The sequence below is a fragment of the Callospermophilus lateralis genome, chromosome 11, assembly GCF_048772815.1.
Source record: "Callospermophilus lateralis isolate mCalLat2 chromosome 11, mCalLat2.hap1, whole genome shotgun sequence".
In the NCBI taxonomy this organism is placed as follows: domain Eukaryota; kingdom Metazoa; phylum Chordata; class Mammalia; order Rodentia; family Sciuridae; genus Callospermophilus; species Callospermophilus lateralis.
Genome location: NC_135315.1, coordinates 45,046,985 through 45,072,085, shown reverse-complemented (window position 1 = coordinate 45,072,085; position 25,101 = coordinate 45,046,985). Strand labels below are relative to the sequence as shown.

Sequence of the window (25,101 nt, the reverse complement as noted above, 5' to 3'; positions counted from 1 at the left end):
GAACATAGACACAAAGCATTAAATCTGAACCCCCCAAAGGTTTAACTTTAGCTCACATAATTTAAAAAAAAAAAAAAAAAAAAAAAAGGCCTGATTCCTTTCCCAGGTATGATGTGGACTGGCCTACTTTTTTTTTTTTGCAGTGATGGAAAGAATTTCCTGAAGTGGACAAATCTGTATGTTCTTCATCAAACATATTTAACATGAGTCTAAAAAATGTTCAACATCCTGGGCTGGGATTGTGGTTCAGTGGTAGAGCACCTGCCTAGCATGTGTGAGGCACTGGGATCAATCCTCAGCACTACATAAAAATAAGTGAAATAAAGGTATCATGTCCATCTGCAAATAAAAATATTTTTTAAAAAATTCAACATCCGGGGCTGGGGATGTGGCTCAAGCGGTAGCGCGCTCGCCTGGCATGCGTGCGGCCCGGGTTCAATCCTCAGCACCACATACAAACAAAGATGTTGTGTCCGCCGATAAGTAAAAAATAAATAAAATTCTCTCTCTCTCTCTCTTAAAAAAAAAAAAAGAAAGAAAAGAAAAGAAAACAAGGCTCCAGTTTTAACAGTCTGGTAGAATCCACACAAAAATTAAAAAAAAAAAAAAAATTCAACATCCTGAATTGGAAAAAATTTCTCAAAGACCTTATTGGAACAAATGGCAAAAGACTATATAATAGCTTTAAAGGGAAATAAAATTACATACAGAGGTACTTACAATGACCTGGAGAATAGGTTTTATGGATGTATCTCCCTGTTGCATTATGGCCTGAAAGAGTAAAAACAGATTGTAAGATACGCACTCAAATCATCATTAAAAACCAACATATTTTTTACAGTATATGGAATAAACTACACATAATATTGTTGTAGGAATATGTAGGGCATGGTGGTACATGCCTGTAATCCCAGCAAAATTGAGTCAGGAAGATTTTCAAGTTCAAGGCCAATCTCAGCAATTTAGTGAGACCACAAGCAACTTATTGAGACTCTATCTCAAAATACAAAATAAAAAGGGTTGGGGATGTGACTCAATGGTAAAGTGCTTCTGAGTTTAATCACCAGTACCAAAAAAAAAAAAAAAAGTCAGTCAGTCATTTGAAAAATCTAATTTATCACTCTGAACAAATCACAGGAATGCCTGTTTTCAAAGAAAACAACAAATAGTATCTGTTGCCAAAAGTAAAAGTATTTCCTTGTAAAAATCAGAACTTTTGAATATTTACATTCACTACTATCAACTTTAAAGCTTCACAATACTTTTCTCATGAAATCACTGGTAATGTTAATGAATTTGAGTTTTTGATATAGTGAAATACATCAACATTTGGAAGATCTGCATAATGTAATGAGCTAATATTTCCCAAATGACTAATACATGTTAAAAATAACACAAAGGGGGGGGGAGGCTGGGGTTGTGGCTCAGAGGTAGAGCACTTACCTAGCATGTGTGAGGTACTGGGTTTGATCCTCAGCACCACATAAAAAATAAAGGTATTGTGTCTATCTGCAACTAAACACACACACACACACACACACACACACACACACACAGGGAGTTCAGTGTGGTAACACATCCCTGTAATGTCAGCTACTCCAGAGGTTGTGGAGGATTCAAAGTTTGAGGCCAGCCTGGATATAGCTCAGTAGTAGAGCAGCTGGGTTCAATCTCCAGCATCACCCAAAAAAAAAAAAAGAGAGAGAGAGAGAGAGAGAGAAAGAAAGAGAGAGAGAAAGAGGGAGAGAGAGAAAAAAAAGAAAGAAAGGGCCATAAAAGGATATTAAAACACCCCTCCCTTTTTCAATTACATTATCTTGTGTGAGGCCATATTTCCTTCATATAATTCAAACCAAACTAGACAATGCAGAAGTGGATATGAAAACCTACATATCATGTTTTTTACCAAGCGCCAGATTAATGAGGTGTACAAAAATGTAAAACATACCACTTTTTCACTATTTTTGTTTTGAAATGTTTTTCACTAAATGTTACTTGTGTTAATGGATGACTGTACTATTATTTTAAATAAGTAAACATTTTTAAACATCTTGGTTATAATTTCAAATTATAAATATTACAAATATAAACCAAAAAAAATTAAAAAAATAAAACCCACAAACTCCCAGTGGGCCTCAATGATTTTTAAGAGTCTAAAGATGATTCTAGGGCTGGGGCTATAACTCAGTGGCAGAGCACTTGGCTAGCACGAGTGAGGAACTGAGTTAGATCCTCAGCACCACTTAAAAATAAACAAATAAAATAAAGGTACCTGTCCATTTCCAACTACAAAAGAAATTCTAGGGGAAAAAAAAAAAGAGGGTTCTAACAAAATTATGGATTGAATGTTTGTTTTTTAAATATTTTTATTTTTTAGTTGTAGTTGGACACAATACCTTTATTTCATTTATTTACTTATATGTGGTGCTGAGGATTGAACCCAGGACCTCACACATGCTAGGCGCATGCTCTACTATGAGCCACAACCCCAGCCCCTGGATTGAATGTTTGTGACTTCCCAAATTGATATGTTGAAACCCTATTCTCCAATATGATTGCATTAGGTAAAGCCACCGGGAAGCAACTAGTTTTAAATGAGGTCATAAACATGGAACAACCCTCCCGCGATGGGATAAGAGACCAGTGCTCTCTCCCTGCAAAAGCACAGACATCACATGAACATATAGCAAGATGACAGCAGTCTAAAATCCAAGAAGTGGGCTCTAACCAAGAATCAAACCTACTGGTACCTTGATCTTGGACTCCCAGTCTCCAGAAATGAAAAAAAAAATTAGTGTCTGTTTAAGCCATCAGGGCTATGGTATTTTTAATATAGTAGCCCCAGCTGACTAAGAAAATACACAGTCCAAGAGTAAAGAATACAGCTAATCATCAATAGAGATAAATATGAATCAAGAAATAAAATATATAAATAATCCAAAAGTCAGGAAACCTAAAAACAAACAAACAAAAAAAAAAACAAACCAAATAGAAAACAAGTAGCAACACAAAAATTTTAAAACCTAAATATATAATTATATTAGGTGTAAGTGGTTTGAGTATTCCAACTAAATGGCAGAAATTGTCAGAATGAACTATTGCTGTCCACAAGAAACAAAATTTAAACATAAAAAGACAAATTAAAAGTCAAACACTGGGCCATAGTGGTGCATGCCTGTAATCCCAGCGGCTTGGGAGGCTGAGGCAGGAGGATCACAAGTTCAAAGTAGCCTCAGCAAAAGCAAGGTGCTAAGCAACTCAGTGAGACCCTGCCTCTAAAGAAAATACAAAATAGGGCTGGGGATATGGCTCAGAGGTTGAGTGCCCCTGAGTTCAATTCCCGGTACCCGCCCCCCCCCCCCGCCCCCTGGCAAAAGTCAAACATTGGGCAACGCACAGTAGTGCAGGCCTGTAATCATAGAAACTTGGGAGGTTAGGCAGAAGGATGGCAAGTTTAAGGTCAGCCTGAGCGATTTAGCAAGACTCTCAACTCTGTCTCAAAATAAAAAATAAAAAGGGCTGGGAATGTAGCTCATTGGGAGAGCAACCTGGGTTCAATCCCCAGTACCCGGTCCAAAAAATCGTGAAAGTGAAGTACCACTTTGTCTTTCCCAATTTGTCTTAAAGTCTCAAGGGAATAGCTATAAATTAAATGAGGACTACCATTTGTGATCACTTCCCAGGCTTCAGCACTTAAAAATTCCAATTTATTCAAATAATCACTTGACTCTTGGAGGGCACAGAAAGTTATATTAACTAAATAAACAAAAATGTAAATATATATAATTATTTATAATAGGAAATATACACTAAACATTTACTATATCAGGCACCACCTGTAATCCCAGCAACTAGAGGCTGAGGCAGGAAGTTCGCAAGTTTGGTAAAGCTTTTGGTAAAGCCTCAGCAGTTTACCATGTATCAGGCAGCTGGCTAAGCACTTTAAAATGTAATAACACGGGCTGGGGATATAGTTCAGTTGACAGAGTGCTTGCCTTGCATGCACAAGACTCTGGGTTCAATCCCTAGCACCACACACACAAAGAAAGTAATAACGCACTTAATCCTCCCACTAACCTTACAAGTAACAGGTATCATTTCCCTTGTTTTACAGGAAAGGAAAAGAGGTTAGTATGTAGCCCAAAGTCACACATCTAATAAGCAAATAAAGAGAAATTAAGGTCTCAAAGTAAAGACATTTAAGCCAGCTGTGGTGGTGCATGCCTGTAATCTCAGTGGCACAGGAAGCTGAAGCAGTAGGATTGTAAGTTCAAAGCCAGCCTCAGCAATTTAGCAAGGCCCTTAGCGACTCAAGAAGACTATCTCAAAATTAAAAACGCTGGGGATGGGCTAGGGTTGTGGCTCAGTGGTAGAGCGCTCGCCTCGCACGTGAGAGACCCTGGGTTCTTCTATCCTCAGCACCACATAAAAATAAATAAACAAAAATAAAGATATTGTGTCAATGTATAACTAAAAAAAAAAATTAAAAAAAAAAAAGGCTGGGGATGAGAGTTGGGGACTGGCATTGTGGCTCAGTGGTAGAGTGCTTGCCTAGCATGTGTGAGGCACTGGGTTCGATTCTCAGCACCACATATAACAAATAAATAAATAAAGGTCCATCAATAACTAATAATAAAAATTTTTTAAAAAATGCTGGGGATGTAGCTCAGTGGTTAAGCCCCTGGTTCAATCCCTGGTACCAAAAAAAAAAAAAATTATTTGTTTAGTAAGGAAAGTCAAATGAAGACTTTCCTGAAACAGTAATTGATCTGAATTTGAACATTATGTTAGCTAGTGAGGTAGGAGTCAAGAACAATCCAGGCAGAAGAAAAAGAATGATCAGGGCACTGAGAGAAGGCAAAGGTAGATAGTATACAGGCTAGATGGAAATGGTGGGAGCACGGTATGCCAAGTGAGAGCAGCCAGGGCAAGAAATGATGGTGCTAGTGTGGGTGGAGAAAAGTCAATGGGCTTAAAAGATCTATATGGAGATAAAATACACTTCACTTCGTAATTGCCTGGGCAACCAGAGTGATGAAGAATGTAGGAAGAATGACTCCTCCATTTCCTGCTAGCATAACTTTCTAAAGGTATCATTCGCTGAGGCAAGTACATCATCAAGAGGTCGCGACTTAGGGACCCCTTATGTAATGCATTTGCTGAATTTGAGATGGCTTTGAGAATCAAGAAGGCAAACAGACTACAGAAGCTCCTCTTTTAGAGTAAAGGTGGCTGGCACAAAGAAATTAGTGTGACTGACATCTAGATGGCAATGAAATTGCCCAGGGAGAAGAGGGCCTAGAGGGAATCTGGAGTGAACAGAAATTTACAAAAAGAGGCCTACAAATACGATGGGAAAAACTAGCTGAGCCACAGAACCCAGAAGACGACAGTGTTAGCAAAAGGCAGCACGGATCAACAGGCCCAAACAATTCTGAGTATTCATCTAAGTTGAAATTTGAAAAGTGGCTGTCGAACTTGGCGACTTGGACGGGTAACTTTCACCAGTTTTCTATAGTGATCAGAGGACTGTCTGATTGGAGAGGGCTAGTGGGAGGTACGGAAATGAAACACAGGGGAAAGGAACAACTCTACGAAGTTTGGGTGTGGATGGGGGAAGAGGAGGAGACAATGTGGCCGCAGGTGGATGATGGGGGGGGTCGTTTGTTTTGTTTTCTTAATTAGAAAAGTAAGCCCGTTTGAAAGACAACGAAAAAATCCTTTCAGGAAGGATAGAGAGAGACCCTAGGCTATCCCTCCCCAAGGTCCTCCACTTCTCCCCCTCCAGGGTTCCTTCCCCATAGCCTGCGGCTCCCTCCCGCTCCGCTCCCCACAGCTCCGGGGCCTACAGCCTCCCGAAGCCACCGGCTCGGTTTCCAGATGTCTTCTCACCGCAATGGCCCCCTCGCTCAAGGGTCCAACCATGGTTCCAGGGCTCTAACTCCCGCGCTCGCGCTCCTCGGCTCCCCAACTTCACTACCGGGGTCCCGCGGGCTGTGCAGCGATTGGCCGGAGAAACTGTGCGCGCCACTCCCGCCCCCGACGTGTGCGCGACGCTGGGGCGGGCCTAGGCGCCGAGCAGCCATCGCATTGGTCGAGGTTCGATGGGCGGTCCACGTGATTGGCCCGTGGTTGGATCCGAGGCCAGGTGGCGGGATGGCGGGTCCTGGGGGTGAGGCTCTGATCCAAATTGCGCGCGCAGTGATTGGCGGGAGCCCCTGAAGGCGCCGGCGCCCTCTTCCAGGTCTTTTCGCAGCGGGGGTTTCGGAAGCGTACCCGCCAAGGCCGATGGGCCGCAGGGTAGCCCAGAGAATAGAGTTGTTTTCTGATAACTGTTCTAAATATAGTCAAAGCAGTGACCTGGTTCTTTGGGCAACCCACTGCAGGCCTCCCTCCCGTGCCAGGCCTAGAGCTTGGCACCGTGGGATCCCTGAAGGTAAAGAAGCCTCAGCTGTGAGCACAGTCTGTTTGGGGAATTTCTACCCAGAGGAGCCCACACTCAAGGTAGACAAGGTATGGGCCCCCAGTGTGATGCATCACAGGTGGAAAATCAGGAAGGCAACCCAGACGAGGTGCCATTTGAACCGAATCCAGTAAATGTGGGTATTTGCCAGGTGGACTCCAAGTGACTGTGGATTCTGGAAGAACAAATGGCCTATGCAAAAACATTGGAGAGAGGAAATTACCTGGCAAGCCTGGTAATAACAATGAGTAGCTCAGTATGATAGGATACCGAGGAAGAGGAGAATTAGAAAGTAAGCCAAAGATCAAATAATGAAGAATTTGTACTGGGTTTCCCTGTATGCTAGGAGGAATGAATTGACAGAGGACTGAGGTCTCTCCCAATGTGCGGAGTAGATTTGAAAGGGAAGGAAGGATGAGATTGAGGGGATGGAGACTGTTATAACACTCTGGAAAGAATCCTCCAATGAGCTGTGAGTGGCATAGGCCTGTGATCCCAGTTATTCGGGAAGGCTGAGGCAGGAGGATCACAGATTCAAAGCCAACCTGGGCAATTTAGCCAGAGACAGACAGATAGACACACACACACACACACACACACATGATGGTGAGAGCTTTGATGGAAAGAATAATCTGGAGATTGAAGCAGAAAACTGATTTATGGAGAGAAATATTTAACTTAACAGTTGCTAGTGTGAGTGGAAAAGAAAATCTGGAGTAACTTGGGCAACTAGGGAAGATGGAAATAAAGAAGGACTGGGATGGTAGCTATCTACTGTAATCTGATTGTCTTTGTATAACCACTACCTACCATAATTCCTGGAACAAAGTAGGCTTTTGATAAATGTTTCGGACTGAGTTTGTTGAGTGGATTGCCATGACAAAATATTGATCCTTCTTCAGCATATGAACAATTACAGTAGAAGACCATAAGGATCGATTTTGTTGCTTTACATTTGCTTGGAAGAAATCTTGATTTTCTAGAATTATGCATTTGTAGAACTCTGAATTCTTAATTTATTACTCACTTTACAGACCTGAAATAGAATGGATCTGCCTGTGGATGAATGGAAATCATACCTATTTCAGAAGTGGACTTTACTCCCGAAGTCTGTTCAGGTCACCATTTCCAAAGCAAAGACTTTGAGTGATATCTTTCTTCACTCCTCTTCTCTTCTTCAGTAAGTGAATGGAAGCTTTAACCAGGGAAGTTTCAATCTGAGAAATGTTCTCTTTTGTCATTTGCTGTGAAGTAATATTTCTTTGATGGAAAGGTTAAATAACTTCAGATTTATGTATTTTAGGGAATTTAGCAGTTCATGCTGTGTGATAATTTATTGAACATAGAAAACTAATTGATGTGAGTTTTGGGAGAAGAGTAACATGATCTGATTATATTTTAAAGCAGAGATTAGCAAAATTACAGCCCAAAAGGTAACTCCATCCCACTTACTGTTTTGTGTAGCCCACAACTAGTAATGGTTTTTACAGATAAACAGTTGCAATTGATTTGATGATAAGGAACACAGGCTTTGTACACTAAGCAAAATGGTGCCCATTTTAAAAAAAGAAAATTTCAGTTTTTGCAATAGTAGACCTGAATTATAAAAAAATTGTTATCTATTATAATTGTATTTTGAATTTTGTCAATAAAAAGGTTTGGGAAATTTATTTTTGTTATGTAAGTACTTTTGTAAGAGCTTTGGTTTTGTCTCTTGGCTCACAAAGCCTAAATATTTACTCTCTGGCCTATACCAAATAAGTTTGCTGACCATTGTTTTAAAGGAATACTCTGACTGCTGTGTTGAGAGTAGCAAGGGTCGGAGCAGAGAGGACTGGAGGGCAGTTGTATTAACCCAGGTGAGAGACAAGATGATGATAACTTGGGCCAGAGTGGCAGAGGGGAGAAGCAACTGGATTCTGAGGTATAGATTTAATAGCTTTCCTGACATGTGGAATGTAATGTGTTAGAGAATGTAAAAAGCAACTCTCTGGAAGTAGAAGAATAACAGTGTCATCACTAGAGAAGGCTACAGAGGTGGCTGTTTCAGGAAGAAAGACGAGGGCTTCATATTGGAGTTTTAGATATCTAGTAGACTCCCTCAGCTAAGAATGTTTTGTTTTGTTTTGTTTGCTCGTTTTACAGAATACATTTGCAATTGGTGATATCTGAATGTGGAGTTTAGGAGAGAGGCCTGGGGTAGAGATACAAATATGAAAGTTGAGCCAAGTGCGCTGGTGCACGCCTTTAATCCCAGCAGCTCAGGAAGCTGAGGTTGGAGGAGCACGAGTTCAAAGCTAGCCTTAGCAACTTAGCAAGGCCCTAAACAACTCAGTGAGACTATGTCTCTAAAAATATTAAAAAAAAAAAAAAAAAAGGACTGGGGATAGGCTTAGTGAATGCCCTGTCTTCAGTGTATACACACACACACACACACACACACACAAATATTAATGTTGAACATGGCTTTAAGAGCCGTGAATCTGGATAAGTTCACCAAGCAAGAAGGTATAGATACTTATTGCATATGATACACTTTGATATTTTCCCTTCTACTTATCTCATTTTAAAAATGCTAATCAGGACCCACTGAATCAATTTCATGACCCACTGAGTCATGACCTATAGTTTGAAAAATAATATCTAAAGCTCTACAGGATCTGTGGATTTCCTTTGCAGAATTTCCAAAAATAGAAAACTGCTGGTAAAACTTTGGAAAATAGATAGCTGTCCCAATACAGTTTATTCACAGCAAAATATAATAATCAATGAGAATTGACAGCAATATAAATTAAAGAAGAGATTTCCTGGTTGTTTATATTGAATTCCTTAAGACTCCAGCATGGGTTTTCTTTCCTGTTTACTGTATTCTCAACTGAGGTGGTCACATTCACACCTATGACTTCAGTTATCTCCTGTATACTGATCACCTTTAAAATCATTATCTCTAGCCCTTACCTCTGTTCTGAGACTCAGATATCTGAATCCAGCTGACTACTTGAAAGTCTCAAAGATACTTAAAATTCAGCTGGGTACGGTGCCGCACGCCTGTAATCCCAGTGGCTTGGGAGGCTGAGACAGGAGGATCACAAGTTCAAAGCCAGCCTCAGCAAAAGCAAGGCACCAAGCAACTCAGTGAGAACCTATTTCTAAATAAAATACAAAATAGGGCTGGGGATGTGGCTCAGTGGTCAGGTGCCCCTGAGTTCAATTACAAGTACCCCACCCCCCAAAAAAGATACTTAAAATCTAATGTATTCAAAACCAAACTCAGGATCCCACCCTCAAAATTATATTCCCTTTCAGTGATTCCTATCTTAGTGAATTGCATTAGCTTGTTTTCATTCATTATATTCAACAAGAAACCTAAGAGTCATTCCATATTAAACACTGAACTCATGATCTTCCCCCATGCTATGTCATATCATCTTATGTAATCTCTTAATGAATTGCACTATATATACCTAGGAATCATGTCTAATCTTTCCCTTTCCCTCACATCCCACATCATTCTCAAATCTTATCTATTGTAGTACTGTGAATGCTATGTTTCTTTGGCATATGTACTTTTGCTTCTGGATAGGATATAATAGATCACAGAAGGTAACACTCTCAATGCAATTAAAAATCTTTTATTTAATAAATGTTTTTAAAGACATAAGATAGCAATAAGAGCTAGAGGGACTAAAATTGCAGAGAGGGACAACTTCTTCCTAGGTAATCATTTTTTAGCATTTTCTTTCCTGGGATAATTTCAGGCCAAGGATCAGGCTGGACCCTAGCAGAGGAACTGTCCTGGAGGAAACGGAAGCCAAAAGACTCTATCTCAAAAAATAAAAAGAACTGGGGGATAGCTCAGTGGTAGAGCACCTCTGGGTTCAGTCTCCAGTATCCCAAAAAACAAAACAAAAAACCTATATGTGCAAATGTACACAAAAGTGACCAATAATTAATCAGAAGAAAAATAAATAAATATTAGAAACAGACCAACTCATGTCCACATATAGGAGTTTGTAAGCAGGAATTTAAAATAATTATAATTAATATATTTAAGAAAATAGAAGGCTGAGATATTGTGTCCACCTACAACTAAAAAAAAAAATTTAAAAGAAAATAAAGGAAAAAATGGACAAAGTAGACAAAAAAAAAGATGGAGTTCAATGAAATATTGGAATCCATAAAAAGAACAACAAGCCAGACATTGTGGCACATACCCCCAATCCCAACTACTCAGGAGGATCACTGGAACTCAAAAGAGTTCAAGGCCAGCCTGGGCAACATAGTTAGATCCTCATCTCGAAACAACAATAAAAGATTTAGATGTACTTCTAGAACTGAAAAATTCTCATTTTAATTTGAACACTTCTGATTATTAGTGAAATAATGCTATTTTTCTGACATAACCCATTTGTTTTTCTTCTATGAATTGGTTATTTGTGTTCTTTGCCCATATTTTCAATAGGTCATCTTTCTCTTATAAATGTATAGATCTTCACAAGTCTGGCTATATGATTATTTGCTATATTTGTTATTAATTTTCCTCCTAGGGGGCTGGGGATGTGGCTCAAGTGGTGGCGCGCTCGCCTGGCATGCGTGCGGCCCGGGTTCGATCCTCAGCACCACATATAAACAAAGATGTTGTGTCCGCCGAAAACTAAAAAATAAATATTAAAAAATTCTCTCTCTCTTTCTCTCTCTCTCCCCTCTCTATCTTTAAAAAAAAAAAAAAAAAAAAATTTTCCTCCTAGTCTGTTTTATCTTTTAGCCCTTTTTATGGTGTCTCACCATATAGTCAGCCCTCCATATCCATGGGTCCTGTATCCATGGATTCACCAAAACTTGGGTGGGAAACATTTGGGGGGATCCCCAGAAAGTCCCAAAAAGCAAAACTTGAATTGCGCCCAAAACTATACTTAATCCACCAAATGACATGATGTGTGGCAAACCCTGCAGTAGCTTCCTGCCATTTCACAAAATCAAATCTCAATCTCTCTCCAGCACTCAGTGTTTGAGCATTGTTTGCTGCGTGTCTGGGCATCTTGCTCATGTAATATGTAATTAGGCCTATGGTGTTTATCAGTCCTAAGATGTACAGAATTCTTTTTTCTTATCATGGTTCCCTAAAGCATATAGTGTAACAGCTATTTATAGAGCTTTTATGCTATTAGATATTGTAAATAATCTAGAGATGATTTAAAGCATAAGAAAGGATGTGCATAGTTATATGCAAATACTACATCATTTGATATAAGATACTTGAGCACCTGCAGATTTTATTATCTGCAGGGGCCCTGGAACCAATGCCCCTCAGGAAGCAAGGGATGATAGTATATAAATTATGTGTATTTGTTTTAGCGTTTATAGCTGGCTTTTTTATAACTTTTTTTTTTTTTTTTTTTTTTTTTTTTTAGTTGTAGTTGGACACAACACCTTTATTTCACTTGCTTATTTTTGTATGTGATGCTGAGAATCAAACCCGGGGTCTCGCACGCGAGAGGCAAGCGCTCTACTGCTGAGTCACAACCCTAGCCCCCTTTATAACTTTTATATTATGTGTCTTGCTTAGTTAGGGTAGTCTGCTTTCCCCCCAAATTACAAAGCTACTGGATTTTCTCCTAATTTTTTTGGTAGTTTATGCCTTTTTTTTGGCCATACTTGGGATGGAACCTAGGGGTGCTCATCCCTTTCTTTTCTTTTTTTTTTTAATTTTTTTTATTTTTTGAGAGGGTAGTGGGCTGCAAGTTGCCCAGCTGGCATCAAACTTGTGATCCTCCTGCCTCAGCCTCCTGAGTCACTGGGATTATAGGCATGCACCACTATAAGCAGTTCATGCTTCACTTTAAAAAAAAATTTTTTTTTTAGTTGTACATGGACAGTGCCTCACAAGTGCTAGGCAAGCACTCTACCACTGAGCCACAACCCCAGCCCCTATGCTTTATTTAGTTAGTTAGTTAGTTAGTTGTAGATGGACACAATACAACCTCAGCCCACCCCTCTGCTTTCTTTTAACTCTGTAATCCATCTGCAGCTTTGTAGAGATATAATTGAAAAATAAAAATTATTATATATTTAAGATATACAATATGAAATTATGATTCATGTACATATCTGTATGATGTGAAGGAATATTCTAACTCCCCCCCGCATAAACAGTTTTTCCACAGCATTTATTGAATGGTCCAACCTTTCCCCAATGCTTCAAAATTCCGTACTTATTGAATCATTATTATATTTCTACTTACCATAACCAAAGGGTTTTAATTACCATGACTTTCCAGTATCTCTTCAGGACTCTGTTCAGTTTCAAGTAACTGAAACTCAGCTCAAATTATGAAACTGATAGCTATGAAACTAGGGTGTGCAAAAGCAAATCTATTTTCAGACTGGGTTGTTATCCAGAGGCTCAGAGGATTTCATCAGACTCCATATTTTTTCATCTCAGACTCTGCATCTGGTGGATGCTGTAACTATTTGCAGCCTTGGACACACCCTGATTGCTAAATAGCTCCAAGGAAAGAGGCTATCTTTCTGGCCTCTTTCAGTAAAAGTTCTGAGTTGAACTCAGAGTAACCTAACTGATCATATGCAATAACATTCATATTCCTTCAAATACAGATGTGTGGTTCCCTCCAATTTCCAGACCCTATTGTGATGTTGAGGTCAATCCTATTTCAACCCAGGAATGATTTATCCACTGAGATTTGCCAGAAGTAGGAGGAAGAGCCACTAAAAAAGCAGGGAACTTTGTAGTATAAATGTGACTTACATAGTCATTGTGCTTTTCTAAGAATATCTTGACTATGGTATATGCATTTCCCCCATTTGAACTTTAGAATTGGTTTGTCAAATTCCATAAAAAATGTCGTTGGGTTGTTTTTTTTTTAAAGAGAGAGTGGAGAGAGAGAGAGTGAGAGAGAATTTTTTAATATTTATTTTTTCAGTTTTTCAGCAGGCACAACATCTTTGTATGTGGTGCTGAGGATCGAACCCGGGCTGCACGCATGCCAGGCGAGCGCGCTACCGCTTGAGCCACATCCCCAGCCTCTCGTTGGGTTTTTGATTGGGATTGCGTTGAATTTATAGATTCATTCAGGGAGACCTGACATGTTTACAATATTAAATTTCTTCATCCAAGTAAAGAGTTGTCTTGCCATTTATTTAGGTTTTCTTTTATGTGCTTAAGTAAAGTTTTATAGTTTTCTTTATATAGGTCTTGCACATTTCCTGTTAGATTTATTCTTACTTTGTTGTAAGGTAATCTTTCCCCCTCCCATAACACTCTCTAATTGGTGATTTGAAATGTAAATAAAAGAAATTCTTTATTATCTTAGAGCTGGCCATCCAACTGTACTTTCATGTTACTTCATCATTATTATTCTAATCCACTTGGAATATTTAGGTTGAGTAACTATATCTGTAAATAGTTATCCTCCTTTTCAATATTTATACCTCTTATTTTACTTTTTAATTTCATAGCTTTAGTTCAACCTTTAGTACAATGTTGAATAGTTATAGCCATTTAGGATATTTACCATTGATTTGTGGTATATACCATTTAAGGAATACCATTCAGTTTAAGGAAGTTGCCCTATATTCTTCTTCTTTATTTATGGGGTGCGGTACCAGGGATTGAACTCAAGGGCACTTCATCACTGAGCCACATCCCCAGCCCTATTTTGTATTTTTTTTTTTAGAGATAGGGTCTCACTGAGTTGTTTAGCGCTTCACTTTTGCTAAGGCTGGCTTTGAACTCTCAATCCTCGTGCCTCAGCCTCCTGAGCCACTGGGTTTACAGGTCTGCACCACCATGCCAGGCGCCCTATATTCTTTTGTGTGTGGCGGGGGGGGGGGGTGTTACTGGGGATCGAACACAGGATGCTCTATCACTAAGTTATACCCCAGCCCTTTTTTATTTTTAGTAAAAATAAATAAATAAAAAGTTAAGTTGCTGAGCCTGACTTTGAACTTGTGATTCTCCTGAGCTGCTGAGATTATGGGTGAGAGCCACATCACCTGGCCTTTTTTTTTTTTTTTTTTTTGTAATTTTGAGACAAGGTCTTGCTAAACAGGTATTACAGGCCTGCATCACTGCACCTAGCTTGTATAATAATATTCTTAACAAAAAAGTATTGAATCTGATTCTAATCATGAGGAAACAATGAGACAAAACCAGAATGTGGAATATTTTCCTGGCCTTGAGTCTTCAAAATGTTACTTATTAAAAAGAATTGGCCAGACACTGTGGCACGCACTTAAAACCCTAGCATCTCAGGAGACTGATGCTGGAGGATCACAAGTTCAAGACCAACCTCAGCAATTTAACAAGACCCTGTCTCAAAATAAAAGGGGGTGGGGGAGATGTGGTTCAGTGGTAGAGCATGCCTGAATTCAATCCAAGTACCACTAAAAAAAAAAAAAAAAAAAATTCAATACTTCAATACAACCTTAATCCTGGATAGGGTTGACATGAGAAAAAGATATAAAGGACATTTTAAGAATAATAGGGAAGCAGGCACAGTGGCATACGCCTGTAATCCCAGCAACCCAGGATGCTGAAACAAGAGGATTGCAAGTTCAAAGCCAGCCTCAACAAGTAAGTGAGGCCCTCAGCAACTTAGCCAGACCCTGTCTCAAAATAAAAAATAAAAGGACTGGCAGGGGCTGGGGCTGTAGCTCAGTTGCTGAATGCTTGCCTTGCATGAATGAGGCACTGGGTTCCATCATTAGCACCGTATAAAAATGAACATTAAAATAAAGGCCTGCTGTCCATCTACAACTACAAAAATTTAAAAAGAAAAAGGACTGGGGATGCAGTTTAGTGGGTTCAATCCCCGGTACCCCCCCCAAAAAAAAAAGAAAAGAATAATAGGGAAAATGTAAATTTAGATGATATTTGAATTTGTGTTAATTTTTTTTAGTGATAATGATATTGTACTTATATAGCAGAATATCCTTTATCTTAGCAGAGGCCTGCAAATATTTAGAGGTGAAATTCAATAATGGCTATACTTACTTTCAAATGGTTCAGAGGAAAACAATATGTTTACCTGGATGTGTGCCAGTTATTAAACTACTATTTCCAATCTCAAACTTCTGATTGAGTACTTCTGTACTCTATGACTGGGACTGAAATTTTCTGCTTTGCCAACTGATTCCATAAGAGATTGCTTCTGTAGGGCTCCAGAGAAAGAAGTCAAGACTGGGGGAATAAGGTACTTGGTTCATCTGTATGAATCCACATGTAAAAGGATGAAACTGGACCTTTATTTTACACTATGTCTACACACACACATAAACTCAAATTGAATAAAGAAAATTTAAGTGCTAAAACAGTTAAACTCTTAAAAGAAAACATGAGAAAAAAATCTTCATGATATTGGACTTGGCAATGATTCCTTGGATATGATACCAAAAACAAGCTACAAGAGAAAAAAATAAATTAGACTTCATCAAAATTTATTTTTTGTGCATCAAAGGATTATCAAGAGAGTAAAAAGACACACAAAATGGGAGAAAATACTTGCAAATCACTTATCTGATAAGGGATCCAGAATACATAAAAATATATAAATACATAAATACTCCTACAACTCAACAACAGAAAATCCAGTTAAAAAATAGGCAAGGACTTGAGTTAAACTTGGTACCTGAAGAAAAGAATGAATTATTGCAGCTTAGTTTTTAATTATACCAAAGAATAATTATAAAACATGAGTTTGTTATTATTATTATTTTTTTTTTTAGAGAGAGAGAGAGAGAATTTTTTTTTTTAATATTTATTTTTTAGTACTTGGCGGACACAACATCTTTGTTTGTACGTGGTGCTGAGGATCGAACCCGGGCCGCACGCATGCTAGGCGAGCGCGCTACCACTTGAGCCACATCACCAGCCCAGTTTGTTATTATTTTGATCTAAAATTCAAAAAATATCTATGTTATGCAAAAACAGTTTTGCTATTCTTGCTGTTTACCACAACCATTTTATCTGAACTAGGATTTTCAGGTTTAACCTAACTTAAAACAAAAACACATAAAAATAGATTCTATAGTGAGTTAGGTATGGTGGCTCCTGCCTATAATCCCAGCAACTCTGAAGACTGAGGCAGGAAGATTGCATATTTGAGTCCAGCCTGGGCAATTTAGCAAGACACTGTCTCAAAATAAAAAAATTAAAGGTACTGGGGTTGTGACTCAGTGGTAGAGTGCTCCTGGGTTCAATCCACAGTATCAAAAAAAGGATATGCTCTATGAAGATATACATGGGAATATTGTCCCCATATGTTCTGAACTGGAGTAAATTTAGGACAGGCAAGCAAGCATACCTTTTTTTATTAATTTTTTTTAGTTGTAGATGGACACAATACCTTTATTTTGTTTATATGTGGTACTGAGGATTGAACCCAGGACCTCGTATGTGCTAGATGAGTATTCTGCTGCTGAGCCACAACCCCAGCCCACAAGCATAGCTTTTGAATTAAATAAAATCGTTCCTAATTTTTTTTGTGTTGTGATTTTGTCTATTATATTTAAATATTAATTCACTTTTAATAGTAACAATTTTTAACTTATACACAGCAAAGACAATTTTTTAAAAATATACTATATACATACATAGAAGCAGCATACCAAATCACAGTGTAAAAGGAGGTTTTTTTGTTTGTTTGTTTGTTTTGTTTTGTTTTTGCAGTGCTGAGGATTAAACCCACAGCCTATTGTATTCTAGTCAAGTGCTCTACCATTGAGCTACACCTCTAGCCCATAGAAGGTATTTTTTATTATTGGTTCTTGAAAACAAAAATTTTAAAGCCATATTTAAGCATTCTGTAGGGTTTTTTTATTTTTTTGTAGTTGTACATGGACAGAATGCCTTTATTTTATTTGTTTATTTTTATATACTGCTGCGGATTTAACCTAGTGCCTCATGCATGCTTGGCAAGCTATCTGCCACTAAGTTACAGCCCCTGCCCCATTCTTCCAAGAATTGCTTAAGAGAATTTTTATTTTTCATATCATCTTTGTTTCTACTTTTGTTATTCATATTTTACTCTATGGCATTATAGTTAAAGAGCATAGTACAGGTTATTCTATACTGTTTCTCTTTATTGGAAAGAAGGATGTATTCTCTATTACTAATGTATGTGTGTATTTATATGTTAAATCAACTTTATTAATTCTGTTATGTAGAGTACTTGAATACTTATTTTTTTGTTTCTGTTTTGTATTGGACACTGGGGATTGAACCCAAAGGCACTTTACCACTGAGCTACATCCCCAACATTTTTGTTTTTTCATTTTCTTTTTTTTTTTTTTTTTTTTTTAAGAATCTTACTACGTTGCTTAAGATCTCACTAAGTCTGAGTTGCTGAGGCTGCCCTTGAACTCTCAATTTTCCTGCCTCAGCCTCCCGATTCCTGAGATTACAGGCATGTGCCATGGTACTCAGCTTGTATATTTACTTTTAAAACTTTTAGAGTTTGAAATAATATCAGACTTGCCAACATCATACAAAGAATCGCTGTATGATAGCCTTTTTCCAAATGCCCCAGATATTAACAATTCATTACATGTACTTTATGATTCATATCCTGTCTCTCTCTCTGTCTCTCTTTCTCTCCTCGGCCAGTAACAAGTATTTTCAACACAGTTTAAGTGAAGAATACTCTTTGGTACAAAGAAGCCATGTGTTATGTTATTCTCCACATCCAATCTTCTTTATGATATATGATCCAAAGAATGGTTCATTAATCAATAAATATGAGATAAAGAATAAAACATTAGCATTATTTCAAGAAATCAGAAGAATACCATGAGGTGTTTTCCTCCGAAACATGTACAGACTTGTATGCTCCAGTGTTCTCAGGCACACATTCTTGTTTCAAGTGTTATGGTTTGGAACTTCCCTTGAAATAACAAATTTCTGTTGTTTTTTCCCCCCTTTCTCTTTCCTTCTTCAAAAAGACCTGAGGATGAGATATTTTTAAAAAGACTTTCTAGAGACTACCTGGTGGAAAAAGACTCCAATGCTCCCCTTTTCTACAGAGAAAAAGGAAACAATAAATTCCAGGAGAAGGATTATACAGGAGCTGCAGTGCTGTACTCTAAGGTAAAATGCTCCCAGTCCAGCAATTCAACAGAGCATATTTCTGCAGAAGATAGAGCAATATTACTAAATTTCTAGCCAGATATTTTTGTCTATAAATCATGCATTGGATTTGAAAAAAGTAAATTGATAGAATTCTGCTTTTGGTTGTATTCTGAAACAAAGGGTAGTTCATCTGTCCTGAATTTTTTTCTCTTTTTCCTTTTGTTTTGTGGTACTAGGCATGGAACCCAGGGCCTTGCACATGCTATGCAAGTTCTCTATCATTGAGCCACATCTATGGCCCTTTTTATTTGTGTTTATTTATTAATTTTTTAATATGAATTTTTTAGTTGTTGGTGGGTCTTTATTTTACTCATTTATTTATATATGGTGCTGAGAATCAAACCCGGTGCCTCATACATGCCAGGCAAGTGCTCTACCACTGAGCCACAACTCCAGCTCCTTACTTATTAATATTTTTGAGACAGCGTTTTGCTAAGTCGCCCAGCCTGGCCTTGAACTTGCAATCCTCCTGCCTCAGCCTCCCAAGTACCTGGGATTACTGGCATGCCTGCTCTGAATTTCATTAAGAAACTTCTATTCCTTTATTCCTTCAGACATCTACTTAATATTCCTGACTTAGAGAACAACTAGATTTTAAATAGCCACAGTGTCAGCTCAGAACCAAAATGACTTAGATTAAGTTTGAAAGAAAACTTTCAAACTTAAGGAAATAGCTTTAGGAAATAGGAAGCTCATCTCCACATTTTGATTTGCCACAGCCCAGTTAAACTCCATTTTATCGTTTGCAAATATTTTAAATTATATTAACCATCACTGAGTAGATTTATGAGGAATCATGGCTTGTAACAATCTTACCCTTATTGGTCTGCTTCCATGGTAGAAACTGGAATAAGGTCCAGAGAGACTTTTTCAATAGTTTTGAAGAAATTTGTATGATCTTAAAGTAAGTACATATCAATCCCTTCCATCAGGTCTGTGATCTTATTTATTAAAAGAATGAGTATAAGCTGAGCATGGTGGCACACACCTGTAACCTCAGCTACTTGGGATGCTAAATTAGGAGAATCACAAGTTCCAGGCCAGCCTGGGCAACTTAGAGTACAAGGGCCTGGAGGTGTAGTTCAGTGGTAGAGGGCTTGCCTAGCATACATGAGACCCTGGGTTTGATCCCCAGCACCCCCCACCCCAAAATGTGACTTGAAGGGTGTACCCTTATTCTGAATCTTTAAACTCAAAGTTTGGAATTAATTTTCCAAAAACTGTCAATAACAACAGCATCTGCAACTGATAAAAACCCTGCTTTGTAGTGTTATAACAAAGTATTTAACTTTAGTGATTGCTGAAGGAGTAAAATCCATTAGAAATAATGATTTAATGATAAATGGCTTATAAGTTTTGTTTGTTTGCTTGTTTTTGGTTCCAGGGATTGAACCCAGAGGGTCTCACTGAGTTGCTAAGCACCTTGCTGTTGCTGAGGCTGGCTTTGAACTCATGATCATCTTGTTTCAGCCTCCCAAGCCTCTGGCATTACAGGCGTGTGTCACTGTGCAGGCTGGCTTAATAGTTATTTAAAACTAATATAAATCAGGCATGGTGGCGCACACTTGTAATCCCAGCGTCTTGGGAGACTGAGTCAGGAGGATCGTGAGTTCAAAGCCAGCCTCAGCAATGGAGAGGTGCTTAGCAATTTAGTGAGATTCTGTCTCTAAATAAAATACAAAATAGGGCTGGGGATGTGGCTCAGTGACCAAGTGACCCTTAGTTCAGTACAAAAAAAAAAAAAGAATTAATCTTGTCAGCTTTATACATGTGCATCATAAACGTGATCACATGGAGGGCTGGGGATGTAGCTCAGCAATAGAAGACTTACCTAGTGTGCATGGACCCTGAATTTGATTCCCAGAAACACCATCCAAAAAAAAAAAAAAAAATCTGATCACCTGAAAAATTGTTGAAGGAAAAATAATAAAATAAAAAATTAAGTCAGAAAAAAAAATTAAGTCAGATAAAAGATTAAGGTTGTTTTGGATATGAAGGGAGATGAGCTTCCTATTTCCTAAAGCTAGTGTTTGGGTAATTATGGTGCCCTGCAATTTTCTAGAAAGCTACTATTTTCTTTCTTTTTAAAAATAATACTTGTTGTTTTTGTCTGTGAAAGTAATACATGTTACTTTGGAAAATATAGAGAAGTCTAAAGAGTAAAAAAATCTCATAACCAGTGATAGACACTGTTAACATCTTTGCTTATATCCATCCATCTAGACGGTTTTTCTCTGAAAATGTGTTTTCCTTTTACAAAATTGGGGTAATGCTGCACTTACTGTTTGGTAACCTGCTTTTTCCCCTCAACAATTTATTGTGTCCATTTTCTTGTATTATTAAATTTTCCACTAGAACATGGTGTTTTACAGCTGGCCTAGTGTTACATTACAGAGAAGAAATGGACTTAATTTAGCATCTAATGTTGACATATGTTTGGTAAAATAGTGCTACACTAAGCACCTTTCTATGTAAATATTTGTATACAACTAATTATTTTCTTAGGATAAACCTATAGGATCAAAGGCAATATATTTTTAAGGCCTTTGATACCTGATGCTGAATTGATCTCTTGGAGAGAACTAGTTGACATGCCTTCTATTAGAGCATGGAATGTTCATTTCATCTCCTAAGTAATACTGGCCATATGGTTTTATTATTATATCTATTTATTTTTTAATAGTAAATATGTTTGCATAGTTAGATTTTAAAAGTTCTGAGAATATGCAGTGTAGTCTGCTTCTGCACCCTAGCCACCTCATTGCCCATCCCCATAAATTAACACTGTAACTATCATATTTCTCACACATATAAGTGAATAATCACAGTGGCAGGAGGATTGTTTGAGTCCAAGTGTTCAAGACCAGTCTGGGCAACATAGTGAGACGCTGTCTCTTAAAACAAAATTGATTTTTAATTAAATATAGGGTTAGGGTTAAGGTTAGGGCAGGGCCCAGCGGCACATGCCTGTAATCCCAGTGACTCGGGAGGCTGAGGCAAGAGGATTACAAGTTCAAAGCTATCCTCAGCAACTTAACAAAGCCCTAAGCAACTTAGTGAGACCCTATCTCAAAATAAAAAATAAAAAGGGCTGAGGCCTTGTTTCAAAATGAAAAATAAAATAAAAGGGGCGGTGGTACACACCTATAATCTCAGAGACTTGGGAGGCTGAGGCAGGAGGATCTCAAGTTCAAAGCCAGCCTCAGCAATTTAGCAAGGCCTTAGGCAACTTAGGAAGACCTTGTCTCAAAATTAAAAGGTCTGGGGATGTGGCTCAGTTTTTTGTACCTGGGTTCAATCTGTGGTACAAAAAACAAACAAACCACAGACAGAAGTACAGCTCAGTGGTAAAGCACATGACGAGCATGCACAATGCCCTGGGCTTGATCCCCAGCCCCACAAATAAATAAATAATATTCACTTCTACACTCCCAGTCTCATTTTACACAAATGATACCATTCTGTACAAACTGTTTGACACCATATGTTTTGTATTTAACAGTAAGTTTGAAGATCATCCCACATCAGTAGGTAAAGAGTTTCTTCATTCTTTTTTAATGGCTACATGATAGTCCATTAAATGGATGTATCATAATTTATTTAACCAGTAGTCTATAGATGAGTATGTATGTTTCTTCTTATCTTTCTATCAAACAATTCTATGATGAGAAATTTTTCATATATTTTGTTTTATACATGTCTGTAAGATAAACTATCATATTTATAGAATCATTTCCTAGAAGAAGAATTGCTGGGTCAATGGAGATTTTGTATGTATATATAAAATGTATAATAAAGTATTTATATATATTGCTAAATTGCCCTCCATAATCATCAGACCAGTCTGCAGTGCCACTAGCAACTCAATGAGAATGCCTATTATCCCATTCCTTTGCCAACTCAACGTGCTGTTTTATTTATTTATTTATTTATCTTTTTTTGCCAAACTGATATGTGACAAATGATGTCTCAGAATGATTTTAATTTGCATTTTGTTATGAATCAGGTTGAGCATGTTCTCATATGTTTTAGAGCCATTTGTATTTCCCAAAAGAACTGTCCATATCATTTGCATATTTTCCTATTGAAATATTGGTTGTCATCTTATTGATCTGTAGAAACTCTTGATAAAGCAATTAATTCTTGGGCTGGGGCTGTAGCTCAGTGGCAGAGTGCTTGCCTAGCATGTATGAGGCACTGGGTTCAATCCTCAGCACCACATAAAAATTAACAAATAAAATAAAGGCATACTGGGGCTGGGGATGTGGCTCAAGCGGTGACGCGCTCACCTGGCATGCGCAGGGTGCTGGGTTCAATCCTCAGCACCACATAAAATAAAATAAAGATGTTGTGTCCACCAAAGACTGAAAAATACATATTAAAAAATTCTCTCTCTCTCTTAAAAAAAATAAAAATAAAAGACATACTATCCATACACAACTACAAAAAACAAATTAAAAAGAAATTAACTCGGGGCTGGGGATGTGGCTCAAGGGTAGCGCGCTCGCCTGGCATGCGGTTCAATCCTCAGCACCACATACAAACAAAGATGTTGTGCCCGCTGAAAACTAAAAAATAAATATTGATATCTATCTCTCTCTCTCTCTCTCTCTCTCTCTCTCTCAAAAAAAAAAAAGAAATTAACTCTTTGCTTGTAATATGACTTGTAAATTTTTTCCAGTCCAATGTTTGCTTTAAAAATATATATTTTTTTTATATTATTTATATTTATATTATATAATATATTATATATATTTTATATGATTTTAATTGTATACAATACTTTTTTTTATATTTATTTTTATGTAGTGCTGGAGATCAAACCTAGTGCCTCACATGTGGTAAGCAAGTGCTCTACCACTGAGCTACAAGCCCAGCCCTAATGTTTGCTTTTTGATACTGCTTGGGGTTTTTTTGTTTGTTTGTTTTGTTTTTGTTTTTTGGTACCAAGGATTGAATGAAGGGGTGCTTAACCACTGAGTCACATCCCCAGCTCTTTTTATTTTTTTTTGGGGGGGGGGAATTTTTTTTTTTTTTAATATTTATTTTTAGTTTTCGGCGGACACAACATCTTTCTTTGTATGTGGTGCTGAGGATCGAACCCGGGCCGCACGCATGCCAGGCGAGCACGCCACTGTTTGAGCCACATCCCCAGCCCTCCCCAGCTCTTTTTTATATTTTATTTTGAGACAGGGTCTCGCTGAGTTGCTGAGACTGGCTTTGAACTTGCAATCCTCCTGCCTCAGCCTCCCGAGGTGCTGGGTTTACAGGCATGCACCACTGCACCTGGCTCCTTTTATTTTTTTTTTTCTCTGAAGAATTTATCTTTATGTGGTCATATTTGTTAACCTTTTATGACTTCTGGGTTTAGACTATTCCTACAGTTTCCTCCAATGCTATTATAGTTGCATTTTTTTATGTTAGGAGTTTGATCCATTGGAAGGCAGGAGGTGGCAGAATGAGAGGGTAACTCAGTGATAGGACACTTACTTAGCATGTGTGAGGCCCTGGGTTTAATCCCCAGCACCCCCCACTACCACCAGAAAAGTTTAATCCATTTGTATTTCCTAGAGAAACACTTCTCATACATTGAGCTAACTTTACTTTTTCTCAGAGGCTACCTATTTGTCCCAATACTTTCACTGAATAATCCCCATCTTTTCTCTAATCATTTGAGACTCCACCTTTGAGGTTATTATTCTTGCCAATTTGATGAGAGGGAGAAAAGTAAGCCTTTTTTGCTTTCGTTTTCATGTGTTTGGCAGTCCATATGTAAATTAGCTATTTGTTTTTCGTATATTAACTCTTTGTTTTTCTTATTTAGTGAATTTCTATTTGCAACAATCCCACTCTTTGTTTCTATTTGGTTGTTTGTTTATTTGTCACTAGGGATCAAATCCAGAGCCCTGCACATGTGAAGCAAGTACTCCACCATTGAGCTGTAACCCAATCCCACACACACCCTTTGTTAAATGCAGAATTTTGCTTGCAAATATTTTCCTCAGTTTTTTCATTTGCCTTTATTGTTGTTTTCAGTTGAAGCTGTGTCTGATGCTGCTATCTTCAAAGTGTTGAATATTTATTTCTTCACTTGGTTTTCACAGCTTTGCTCTAAGGTAGTTAAAAATGAACTGAAGCAGCTGGAACACATAAAAACATAGTGACTTTCCCAATTTCATTCAGTCTTTATTAGTAGAGCCCTTATTATCCAGAAAAAAAAAATGTCCTTAGATATGCTAGTTTCCATTTATGCCTTTAACAATTCATTGTTTTGCAGGGAATTTCACATTCAAAGCCTAACACTGAGGACATTTCACTGTGCTATGCTAATCGTTCTGCAGCCCTCTTCCACCTGGGTCAGTATGAAGTGAGTATCAGGATGCCAGGAGCCTCGTGCTTCACTGAAGATGTCCTCCTCTCGGCTTCTTCCTTATACATGAAATCCAGCTATGTTGCAGCTCATTAATTGGGAGCACATTAATATCCAAACAAA

General features: G+C 38.0%; 2 protein-coding genes across 7 annotated transcripts in view; one reads left to right on the top strand and one right to left on the bottom strand.

Annotated features, from left to right (window-relative positions):
• Positions 1-6,010, bottom strand: part of Rpa1 (replication protein A1) — a 54,733-nt gene extending 48,723 nt beyond the window's left edge. The window contains exons 1-2 of the mRNA XM_076870208.1: positions 5,893-6,010; positions 721-771 (exon numbers count right to left, since the gene is read on the bottom strand). Of these exons, the coding sequence (XP_076726323.1) occupies positions 721-771; positions 5,893-5,925 (84 nt within the window). The 5' untranslated portion in view covers positions 5,926-6,010. The remainder of the gene's footprint in view (positions 1-720; positions 772-5,892) is intronic.
• A 122-nt stretch (positions 6,011-6,132) lies between these two features.
• The window catches only part of Smyd4 (SET and MYND domain containing 4), a 40,036-nt gene continuing 21,067 nt past the window's right edge, over positions 6,133-25,101 (top strand). For 2 of the 6 annotated variants that reach the window (XM_076869390.1, XM_076869395.1), the window contains exons 1-4: positions 6,187-6,513; positions 7,498-7,643; positions 18,422-18,566; positions 24,886-24,975. In XM_076869390.1, the coding sequence (XP_076725505.1) occupies positions 7,510-7,643; positions 18,422-18,566; positions 24,886-24,975 (369 nt within the window). In that variant the 5' untranslated portion in view covers positions 6,187-6,513; positions 7,498-7,509. The other 4 variants (XM_076869392.1, XM_076869393.1, XM_076869391.1 and 1 more) reach the window with 4 other exon arrangements.